Below are 12472 nucleotides of genomic sequence, written 5' to 3'. Positions count from 1 at the left end.
TCGCGCGCTCGCTGCAACTTGGGCGGTCGCTGCAGAACTGGGGCTTTTGTCCACCTCGTTTTCACGAGTCCTGTGGAACCCGTAAACCCAGCTGGCCGGCCCGCGGCCCCCGTGTTTTACAGGGGGCAGTTAGTGCCATGAGCCCCCACCTCGTAGGTACACACACACACATACACACACACACATATACACCTACACACTCATACTCATGTTTGAACCACCCCTGCGACTGAAACCAGCTACTGCTGAACGCCCATCGCTTTACATAAGCTCACTGGAGAGGGAGAATATGCTCAATGTTGCTTTACTGGCCCCAGCAGATTCCATTTAAATGTGTGTGTGTGTGTGTGTGTGTGCGCGTGTGTGTGAGCGTATTAGTAACTAGAGTACCCATCCTGGTGGGCAGCTGAAGCCGCATAGGTGAGAGTTCAGCGTGTATCGTCTTTTATGAGGACGTGACCCAGTAAGTGGCTCGTACCATCTTACACACACACACACACACACAGACACACACACCTTTGTGTGTCCCATGTGTGAATGTGGTGATTAACACGTGTGAGAAAGTGAAAGTCTGTGTGTGTGTTGTGTGTGTAAGTGAAAGTGACTGAATTTTGTGTGTGTGCGTGTCTGAGTGAGTTTCGGTGGTGACCGTGTGTGTGTGTGAGTGTGTGTAAAAGTTCACGCGCACGTGTGCTCCTTCTGGCTCTTTGTTGGGTGGAAAGATGAGCCTGTGATCTATGGGCTGTCGACAGAACACTTCTGACCGTGAGGGAACCCCCTTCCCTTGGCACCACGGGCCTATTTGGGCCCACCGCCACACAAAGGCCGCTCTGTGTGTCAGATCCTCCCCCCAGACCTCCCTCACAGGCCCCCACGGCCCTGCCGACGCCAGTCACATGACGTCCCCCGCCTTATCGCAACAAGCCTTTCAATCTACAGCTCCACAAGGCTAATGCAGCCACATGCAATTCTATATCTTAGTGCAAATATCATGATAGAACAATTTGTATTTTTTTATTTTACTGTTATTGCTTTTTAAGCCTTTTCGGCAGACAACCTCATCCCTATCAGGTTAATAGCTAGCCTTTCTCTCTCTCTCTCTCTAAGAGCATTGCCTTTTCATCCACACGTTTGCTGTTATGACAGATGGGGTTACATTTTGGTGCTTCACTCCATCCTGATCTGACCCATGCTATGAATCAGGGGTACAGTGTTGTTGCCATGCCTTTAATGCATGGTGAGTCTTTGGAATCATGCCAGTCCATAACTGAGGTGTATATAGCCTATAGAGAAGAAAATGTGAAATATTGATAGAGAAGCCCTGTTTCCTTTTAAAGTAATATATATATTTGTTTTCATTTGCCTTTCAAATGAGCTCGCCGTGAGCGTTAATGGTGGTTAATCGCTGTTTGAAGGGGACTGCCGCTTCCCATCACCTGCGCTCGTTTTAACTGGGCGCCCTCGTTGACTCGCCCGGGCTCCAAATCTCTCGCTCCCTAAGATAAACACCCCCGCTGGCTGTAAACAATGTCCAGACTGTTTTTGCTAAACAAGACACTCGCTGCGCTGGCGTCCGTGGCCCGCGCTCCCTCCGGCTTTGGCCCGCTACACTTTCTGAATGGACGCTTGGTGTGCCTGGGACTGGCACGGCTAAAAGCAGGACCCTTCCGAGCACTTCATTTTAACACTTCATCCTGCACTTAAGCTACACTGGCATAATGAATGCAGGAGAGGGTTTTTTTTCCCCCCCATCTCTCTTTCTCTCTTTTTCTCTCTCTCTCTCTCTCTCTCTCTCGGTAATGGAGGGCTCACGGGGTTCCTGTGAGAGGCTCAACAGCGGGCATTCTGTCCTGTTTTGGATTTGAGGCGGGAAGCTCACTTTTTATGACTTGTTTCAAGTCGCTCTTGGAGCAAAAAATGGAAAGCAGCAAACGATCCTTTTGGTTCAGAGTTGGTGGTGCTTTTACGAGCTGCGCTCATGTCATGTTAAACAGTTTGTTTTCATATTGCGCATGATTTTCATGTTATGGTCCCGTTTAATGGGCCAGTGGATGCATAAAAAGTCCAGTCAATGCCGAAATGAATTAGCTTTCGGCGGGGCAAATGCACTGGAATGGCCTTAATGTTGGATGCTGGAAATGGCACTGGTCTAAAACCTCACTTTCAGAAAAACACTTTTCAAATGTGCTTATGCTGCGTATTTGAGGGGCTAAATTGGCTTCAGAGAGCACAGGGGTTTTACTCAGTCATGGCATATATAGACTAATATCCTACCTATTTAAAGGAGCCGCTTCTGCAGAAGAATGTGTTCCTATTCATCACAAAATTTCGTCTCGTCTCGTCGCATATATGAAACACAAAATAAAAAATAATTGTGAAAATGAGAATTTTGTTTTTCCATTCTCAGTAATATAATCTTCGCCCATCCTGTCTATGGTATTCTATTGGGGTTTTGTCTCATTTTCATGGTTATTTTGACCATGAATTGAATTTTCCTTGTGTTGTATGCTTAACGTTATGTTAACTTAACTAATAGTAGTTCATACATTAATTAGCATTGGAATTACCATTCACCATTCACAAGTTAGGATGCTTATTTAGCTTATGGTTTGATGAATTACATTCGATACACTCAACACATACACACATTATGCTTTGCTCAACTAACAGTGTTCATGTCATCACTTGAACATGAACCAAGCATCAAATTCAATACAAATTATAATTATATTGAATTAATGTTGGCTAATGTTACAGACCTATAAACTAAGCATGATTATAGAACATAACATAGGAATACAATCACTGCAGTTCACTGAAAAGCTTAAAGCAACACCAAAGAGTTTTTTTGTACCTTAAAATATTGTTTCCAAAATCGTTTCAGTGGTTCATCAACTCGTAACGGTGAACGGCACTTCTGCATTCTCTTCGCGACCCTCTATCGGCTATAACCGCACTATGCAAGTTTGCCAGATCGGGTAGCGGATCTGTAGTTTGATGGAATGAGACATAAGAAACTACAAATTTGACTTGCTTCTGATGTCGCAATACATCATACTTTCATAAAATTATGCGACCTACTCTACCTTGTCTGTAGACCTCGTTATTTCCAAAGCCAGTGCTGGATAAACAAATAGCGTGCGTGCGACAGCAAAAGTGCTTTGGTGTTGCTTTAATAAGAGATTCTAATGACGGAGAATAAGCGTATCTCACTAAGGTTCTATAAGGAGAAATGACTTGGTTGATTTCTGCATGGCACCAAAGTTTTCCTTTAGCGCACATTTGTTATGGCAGACGTATGTTTACGTGTGCGGACCGTTGTCTTGTGTAAACGTTCGCCACTAAAGCTTCGCCCACCGACCTAATGAGACATCAGCCCTCATAATGCAACATCCGTCACTCTAATGGAGCAGGAAGGCACTGGGACATCCTCTTAGCATCGGTGTTTACTGTCCACTTCACGCTCGCTTGGGCCTTGCTCATGATGGAGAGAGGGCTTGGGGGAGTTCAGGAGTTCCCTAACCGCCCCCTCCACACACACCCACCCACCCTCAACTCTCGTCAGAGAGTGTGGTAACTCCAGTGAACAGGGAGTCCTTTGGGATATATAAAACCCCCTGCAGCTTTCACTTTTGGGGTGTGAACTAAACCTCCCTCATTCTCTCTATTACCCCCCCCACCCCCAAAAGAAAAAAAAAATCCCCTGATTCCCCCCCCCCCAACAGTTGTTTGTCTTAAATGAGGCTGGCGGCCATTAACTGTGTTATGTCAAGTTTATTCGTGGGCAGTAACTCGCTCGATTAAATGTTCCACTTGGTCCCCAGCAGTCGGGGCAGGGGAACAAGGCTCGCTGTCACCCCTGATTGTGTGTATATGGTGTGTGTTTTCACGATGTCTGTGGACCACACAGCGCTGCGTTGCAGGGGCCCTGTGGAGATGACCTGTGTGGCTGCATGCATTAGCAGGGAGGAAATAGGTGGATATAATAATATAAATCCATAGTGTTGTGGAATAGACACTACATAAACAAAGGACATAGGGAGAAATTGAGAATATATGACAAATCCAATCAAAAATCAATTACAATCAGCCTATAAAGTTTGGGGAAATAATATTTTGCACAAAAATCTTTTTTGTTTGAAATTTGCACTCAGAATTGAAGGCATCAAAACATTCCCATTTTCAAAACACCCTGATACAGGTATATATTTACCCCCCCCTCCTCCTTTCTGTCTATCAAGTGAAAAGAATGGACCCTTAGCAAGGAATATTCAGCTGATTTTTCTCATCTTGAATGCCAGGCCGACATGGCGGCGCCTAGAATAAACAGGCCTGGTGACGGGGGCGAGGTAGAGCCATCGGTCTCGCCGCGGGTAAACGATCCGTCACGCTATCTCCCCACTGCTCACACATAAACAGTTTATTTTGTGTTTGCGCCGCGCTTCCTGGGACCAGCTAGCGCGGCATACAGTTTGTCAGCCACTGAGAGAAACCAGATCGTCAGCAGAAGATTGAGTCTGACTGATAAGTGTGAAGGGGGCTGCATTCACTGGAAATGAGACCCGAGGAAGACGGGTGGGGGTTGGTGGTGAGGGGTGTGTGTGTGTGTGGGGGGGGGGGGTGACGACTCTTAAAAGTGCAGGATTAGGGACACATCCGCCCCAGCCGCTCCTCCTTGCGCTCGGAAGATGCGTTTAGATTAGATTTGGGACTGTCTCGCCTCATCATGCAATGTGTGTCAGTAAGCGTTTTGGTGTTCAAAGCTGTTTGTGGTGTAGACTTGGCAGTGGGCCCATGGAGTCTTTATGGGCTAAATTGTGTGTTGACATGTAGCCTCTTACTGTATGCGTTGGCTGGTCTGTGGCAATTTCATTCATTGCACTGCGCCTAAGGCTTTGTGCTTACTTGCTCACATCTATGAATGAACAAAACCCTCCACGGTCCGTTAACCCACTTGCTCGTAAAGTGCATGTTTGAACCAGACATGAAAACAACAACAACAACCCACGAAAAAAAACCTAGAGCAGAAAAAAAAAAAAAAACCGAATGCAGGGGTTTGTTTCCCGGAGTTTGAACATACCTTAACCCCACGTTTGTTTTCATACATCACTACTGTGTTGGGGAGGACTGTCAAACGTTCACTGGCTCTTCAGGTCTCCTGGCCTCCCTTGTTTTCGCGTGGGCCCAGTGAGCGGCAACGTGATAACTTCTACTCTCCAGGCGACGGGCAGAGCTAGAGCAGAATAACATATGCCTATTCTCCCGTGTCACAGCGCCCGTCGAAAGCACACATGGAGAGACGTCGGCGTGGCCGCGCCACTGGCTAGCGCGGTAACAATAGCTGTGTAAAAATATTGCTCTAAAGTCACACATTACTGCATTGTTATTTGTAATGAATGAGGACTTGTCAGACATTCCTGCCTTGCAGAATGGTCAACACAACCTGCGGTTTCCCGTTTCGCCAGACTCAAAGCAGAAATAAGCTTGACTTCTGGACCTCAACTTTATGCTGAGGCATAAGTTGCCTATAAAGCGACCCGATTTAGCAACACTGATATCACTGCCCTATTTCATCGTTATTGCACTTTTCAGCCATTGGTGTCCTTTTCACCTACTATTTTCCATTTCTTTTTGTGTGTGTGTGTCTTTTCGTGTTTGTGTGTGTGTGTATCTGTATCCACTGAGGCTATGCGTTGTATCCTGACCAGACTAGGCTTTTCCCTCCCAGACCACTCTGGCCCGAGCTCATCAGTGAGAGGTTTACGCTATCAGCCCTGACGCGCCCCTGCTCTCTCGGCACGCTGTGTTAATGTTGGCTAATCTGCCCCTGACAGGTGATTGATAACCCTGCCCAAGTGTGCAGGATCCAAAGGATTAGCGGCCGTTTACCTCTTGGTAGCGTGCGGGGAGCTGCCATGCTCAATTACAGGAATTAATAACCAGCGGACGGTGCTGGGACACTTGTGTTTATGCGCGCACAGAGAGAGGTTAGATGTGGTCTTCTCCTAAATGTATGGGCTAGGCGTATCTGGGTGTGAGAACCTTAATATCTCTTCTAAAGGAAACTAGTTATTTTAGGTTTTAGTCTTGCACGGAAAGAGGCTGAGGCTGCAGGACTACCTTTTCATTTTGTGTGGGTGTGTGTGTGTCTGTGATGTATGTAGAACTGATCACATACACATGCGCGCACACACACACACACACACACACACACACACAGACACACTCATACCAGGGGGCATGAGAACAGGGTAAACAACGACAGTGAGACCGCAAGAATGATCTGACAGACAAAGAGGAACTGGGCAGCAGGGTAGGGTAGAAATGCTACACCGCGCATACAGTCGTCAAACTCCCCCGGCTCCCAAACACACATATGTACTGGATACTGGGTGTGGCCAGGCCTCCTCACAAAAGCCAGGAAAGGGAGAAGGAAGCTATTGCTTACGACCTCCAGATGACCTCCCCTCCTGACCCTCAGATGACCCTGCCGTAACATCGCTCTGTGTGTGTTTGTGTCTGTGTTTGTGCTTGAGTGTGTGGGAGTGAGCGTCTGGTGCCACTCTGCAGCCCTCATAACAGAACAGCAGAGCGTTCCACTGTCATTATGCACACCCCCCCCCCCCCCTAAATCTACCCCCACTTCACTGCACTGATGACTCCAAAATTTGGTTCCAGGATGTATTGACAAACAGTGTCACAAACATGGATTGTGTGTGTGTATGTGTGTGTGAGTGATGTGTTTACACTTTCAAACTGTCTCCTGGCTTCTCCACATTGTCTCTGGCCCATGGTCTCCGCTGGGCTTCAGAGCCCCTGTGCGGGTCAGTGAGAGGGTAAAGCGTAAAGGTGTATGCCTGCAGGGCAGTGCTGTCCCATCTCTCTATAGACTGAAGAAGTGGAGCTGGTAGGGTAGGGTGGGGTGGGGTGTGGGACCGTAATCTTAGCTGAGACGTGGGCCCCCCGTCAAGCAGTCAGTCCAAGCAGTGTAGCCATTGATGGGTGGTTAGTCCCATTGTCTGCCACTGTCTGCCATTGAGACCCATCTCAGTGTAGCATTGTTTACATGCTCTAGCTCTCTTTCTCTGGAATGTATTTAAAGTGTGTAATATGTCCAGGTCTTTGGAGTTGGAAATATGCGTCTTCCTTCAGGGGCTCGCTTGTCAGTATAACAAACTTTTCTAACTTGCTGTGTCTGAAGTGTGTCTTGTGCATCTGTGATCTAAACTGTAGGCTTGTCAGAGGATTCTTCCTTGCTGTCAGGGCTCGACATTAGTGGTTGCCCGGTTGCCCTTGGCTATCAAATTGTTAAGTGGCAACCAAAACCTCATGCCTGGTTGCCAAGCTGGCAACCACTTTTAACCACTTTTAAAAGTTAATGTTGAGCCCTGCTTGCTGCTGTTACCATGTGTTGCCTCTTGAGGGGGCGCAGTGTTAATGATTGAAACGGATTCCTCATGAATCGGTTCTCTTCCCAGCTGATCTGGAGCACATGCGGACGGTGAAGGTGGACAAGCACCAGCGCTTCTGCCAAGAGAACGGTCTGGTCAGCCATTTTGTGTCTGCAAAAACGGGGGATTCTGTGAGTATTTCACCCACTCGATGTGAATCATTTCCTTCATCATCAGTCATCTTCACTGACACGGCAGGATGCCGGATCCAGAGACAATAGACGAGCGAAAAACATCCAATTCATGCTATGATCAATTGTTTCTAAGGAGAAGGTATTCAGCAGATGCTTTTGTCCGAAGTGGCTTACAAATTATTCACTGTGTCATTCACTGCACATACTGCAACGATATATATTTATTAGATAGGATGATGCATTTGTTTTACCCATGATTCCTATTTTTAATTGTTTTACTATTTTTATTTATTGGGGGGGGTTGCTTTGTTTAATCAACTGGGACCTGAGTACTAAATGTCGCTTCTACATGAAAATGTAGGAGTGACAATCAAGCTTCTTAAAAATAAGAAATTTGAAAATTATGTGATGAACATAATTAATTGAAATATAATAATACCAAAGACCAAATGTACTTTTTAAAACTACCAAAACTACTTTTGAAGTGGCTTTTTAAGTGTGTCTGCCTGCTGCACCTGATCCTATCTTGTTACCTGCGTCTGTTCCAGGTATATCTGTGTTTCCAGAGATTGGCAGCAGAAATTTTAGGTGTGAAGCTCAACAAGGCTGAGATTGAACAGTCTCAGGTGAGTCCTTGCGTCTCACCTATCACATGTACTCCTGTGAAGTAAAGGGAACACTATGGGTAGTACACCCCTTGGTGAGACGGTGAGAGAAGTCCTGGAAGATCTGGCCTGGTCTGACATCTCACCCTGGAAACAACACATTATGAACTCCAGGTGGGGTCAGGCTTTGGCTTTGGCGTTATCTGTGGACTCGCATCGCCGGTGATCTGGAAGGAAACAGACCTGATAAGGCGAGCGATAAGTTCTCCAGTGAACCCACTGGCTCTCTCCCTCTCTCCCCTACCGTGGGCTTCCTGCTGTACGCCTCCTCTCACGAGCGTGCCTGCGTGCATGTCTCACTACCAGCCCTGCTGAGCAGAGCAGCCTGACCTGCCGGGCCAGCCTGAGCAGCCTGACCTGCCGGGCCTCCAACACACCCTTCACCAGAGGTAGAGGTCTCGGGTCAGCCCAAAGGGTGGTGGTGGAGCAGAGGGACGAGAGCAGGCTCCGACAGGGACCCTCTAATTTATTTTGGGCTTATCTGCTGCCTCAGCAGGCCGAGACCCACCGGCCCACCACCCTCCACATCCACCTCCAACCTCTCCCACCTCAGGCTGGCCCAGGAGAGCGAGTGGTGGGATTAGAGGGTGAGGGGCTCCCACGCAGGCATTAATCCTGCGTCTGATACGGCCCTCTGGTGACAAGCAGGCTAGGGAGGCAGAGTCAGGAGACATGGGAGAGACCAGGGCCCTGACCCCCACAGGGATGGATCTGCACTGATGGGCAATGTATACACACACACACACACACACACACACAGACTCTCAATCTCTCACACACACTCAATCTCTCACACACATATGCACACTCACATGCTCTTTCTGTCTCTCACACAGCCACTATCACACATACACACACACAAACACTCACACACAGTCCCTTTTTTTTCACACACACACACACACACACACACACACACACTGGATGGGTTGGGGGTGTGTGGGGGTGCGAGGTGACCTCTGTCCTCACTCCATCAGCCTCTGTGATGGCCGTCTCAAATAAAAGCAAGTGCTTTAATCCCACCTAAACACACAGAGAGAGTGGGCTTGCCTGATCCCTCAGACTAGACAGCAGTCTCCTCACTGACTAAGATGCCCAAAGGAAGGAAGGGCCATATGCAAAAAGGCCGGTGGAGCTTCCCGAGAGAGAAGTAAGGAGGAAGAGGGTAGATACGGGTCCCGACCAGAGCATGGACGTTAAAGTGCGTTCGGAAAGACCTTGCTTCCTCAGTCATAGGGTAAATATTGAAACTACTTCCGAATAGGAGGTTTTCGCAGCAAAAGTCTGTTGGGAGTCCACAGCACTCCAAAGCACTCAGTGCTGCTCTTCCACAGTGCATCATTTCTCTGTGTTGCACAGACAGATGAGGAGGGCCCAGTGTGTGCTAGACTTGTCAGTTTTAGCTGAGTGAGAGTACTGAGTGTGTGTGCGTGTGTATATGTGTGGGGGGTTGTTTAGCTAAAGTCTCATTAAGCGACGTGAAGTTTGGAGAGCTTTACATGGAGGTCCTGACCTCCCCGAGCTGATAGCGTCGGCCTGGGAGCCCACTCCATCACGAGCGTCTGTCTGGGGCCAGGGAGAGGTGGGGGTGTGTCTCAGATAGAGGGGTCTGGCCGATTGGTCAGACGATGGACGACACGCTTGGGCAGCACATTCATTTTTCAGCCCCTTCTACTACATGCTCACGCACGTGTCCTGTCTGTATACATACAGAGGCACTGTCCAGGTTCACTAATAGTTATGTGTAACACTTATTTGTTTTAATTATTTTATTGTTTTCTTTTCTTTTGAACTCTCCTTGTTTTTGTCTTCTCGTCTGTTATATTCTTAATTTCTTATGTGTTGTTCACTTCACTGTCCATTCAGTATTACTTTTCATCATTCATCAGCCTCTCTGTCTCTCCCTCCCTCTGTTCCCAACCTTCACTGTCTTGTTTTCTGTCGGTCTTCCTCTTGCCCCTGTCGGATCCTCCGGGCAGAGGATTGTAAAAGCTGAGCTGGTGGACTATCCCCAGGACGAAGGGCCTATTCCTCAGGAGTCTACTCAGAGCAAAATCTGCTCTATTCAGTAGTGGGAAGTATGTGCCAACCAAAGCAGCTAGCAACTCCTGTAGCTTCCTGTGTTTGGAGCTAGCAACTCCTGTAGCTTCCTGTGTTTGGAGCTAGCAACTCCTGTAGCTTCCTCAAGCTTCCTGTGTTTGGAGCTAGCAACACCTGTAGGTTCCTCATTGATGACCAATACAAGCTTCTTGTTCGAATATACGTTTTAGATACTGGTCTTTAGTTGTAGCTATAGTTTGTGTTTCATTGAGTTCAGGAAAGGAATGGAATAATTATACTGCCAGGTAGAAAAAAAATGAGAATATGAATATAAATATTTATTGAGTTTGGAGTAGTTTTACCATGGCCTTTAAGTATAGTTGATTCCAGTAAGCAGTCTGTGTCAGCACTTTTTCATTTACCCATTTGAGTTGAAACTTATTTGACACAGACAAAATTTAAACTAAAAACATAACATTCCTCCAACATGTTCAATACATAAATATCAGTCTTGCATACTCCTACACTCAGAATTATTTAATTCAGTCATCCAAATGTGCATATTGCGTGCTATTAAGATCATGCAACTGGGTGGAGGCATGTAGACTATTTGGATTTAAGTGTTTAGCATGATGCGCGTGAGAAGACGGATGTGGAGGAAGCGGAGGTCTTTACTCCCGTGAGGTATTGCACACACGCGTGCCACTAATGGAGGTTTGTAGCAGCAGACTGTGAACACACTGTATAAACTATGCGAAGGCACAAGATGAATAGTCAATTATAGACACAGCTCTCTGATGCTTTTTCTCCTGTCTCTTTGTCTCTCTTTGTGTGTGTGTGTGTCTCCAGAGAGTGGTGAAGGCAGACATTGTGAACTACAGTCAGGAGCCCATGGCCAGGACGGTCAACCCCCCACGCAGTTCCATGTGCACGATACAGTGACCCCTACCTACACCCCCAAGACCCCCCCCCCCCAGCTCCTTCTCCTCTTCTGTCTTCTCCGTGTGGCTGATGGAACCCCTCACACACACACACACACACACACACACACACTCCTTTTCTCTTCACCTCCGTTACAGGCCAGCTACACAAATCAACTACGGCAGCCAGGCCCTCTACCGGGCTGCTCCCACAGACTGGCTCTAAGCCACATTCACAGACCATAGGCACGCAGGCATGCAGACACACACACTCACACACACTCACGGGCACACACACACACACACACACACACACACGCACTCACAGGCACACACACACATGCACAAACGCGCGCGCACACGTACACGTACACGTACGCAGACACACGCGCACACACACACACACACACACACACACACAGACAACAGACACAGATACCTGAGCAGACAACACCCAACTTCTCTTTTCTCGCTTGTTGTTTTTTCGGTCAAGCGTACTTTAACACCTACATGCACGTACACAGACACTTGCATCCATGTACACAAAGGCACACCTAAGCACACACAAACATTTCCGAGCTTACAGACCCACTCTTCATCAAACATCATGCCACACGTGTGTGAACATGTCTTCAGACAGGTACAGAAGACAATAAAACAGTGTTTTATTTTTGAGGAGTTTGCAGGAGATTTGTGGGGAACAAGCACTACTGATGTGAAGATTTTACTCTGTGATCCGCAAATTACTCAAAATCTTTAAAAAGGAACAAGGTAACTTTTGACAGTGCAGCATAATCCAGTCTACACACTATTTACTTATCCCCTTTCACCACCACAAAAAACGAGTCTTCTCAATGGGGAAGTACCAAGTGTTCACTAAATGTATGATCCATATACAGTCCATCAGAATGCAAGATTGCTGTTCTCTCTTGTATCAAATGTTGGTTCATCTTAGCAGAAGTGGAAAGCAAATACTATGTACAACATAGTTTCATAAAAATTAAACATCAACCATTTGGAAAGTAGAATTTTTTTTCATCCCGAACCACTGTTGATCAATGACCGTTGATGTTTACATATAGAAATCATCTATATTTTTGGCTGTTGGAAGGATACATTAACTGCCTTCCTGGCGCTATTATGTCACCTATGATTCTTCTATTTTAGCTAGTGCAGTAGCGATGTCTGGGGACCTGGCCGTTCTAGTGTCCATCACCTGTACTAGGGCTGACTGCATGTCCGTAATCCCTCCCTCAGCGGCT

At 47.0% G+C, this 12472-nt stretch overlaps 1 protein-coding gene across 2 annotated transcripts in view; it reads left to right on the top strand.

Moving 5' to 3' along the window:
* rab28 (RAB28, member RAS oncogene family) overlaps positions 1-11885 on the top strand; it is a 31881-nt gene extending 19996 nt beyond the window's left edge. Inside the window, exons 5-7 of one of the 2 annotated variants that reach the window (XM_042062143.1) lie at positions 7479-7582; positions 8134-8211; positions 11140-11885. In XM_042062143.1, the coding sequence (XP_041918077.1) occupies positions 7479-7582; positions 8134-8211; positions 11140-11232 (275 nt within the window). In that variant the 3' untranslated portion in view covers positions 11233-11885. The other variant, XM_042062144.1, reaches the window with a different exon arrangement.
* The last annotated feature ends 587 nt before the right edge of the window (positions 11886-12472 follow it).

Source organism: Alosa sapidissima, chromosome 14, assembly GCF_018492685.1.
Source record: "Alosa sapidissima isolate fAloSap1 chromosome 14, fAloSap1.pri, whole genome shotgun sequence".
NCBI lineage: Eukaryota > Metazoa > Chordata > Actinopteri > Clupeiformes > Clupeidae > Alosa > Alosa sapidissima.
This window is presented reverse-complemented; position numbering and strand designations above follow the sequence as displayed.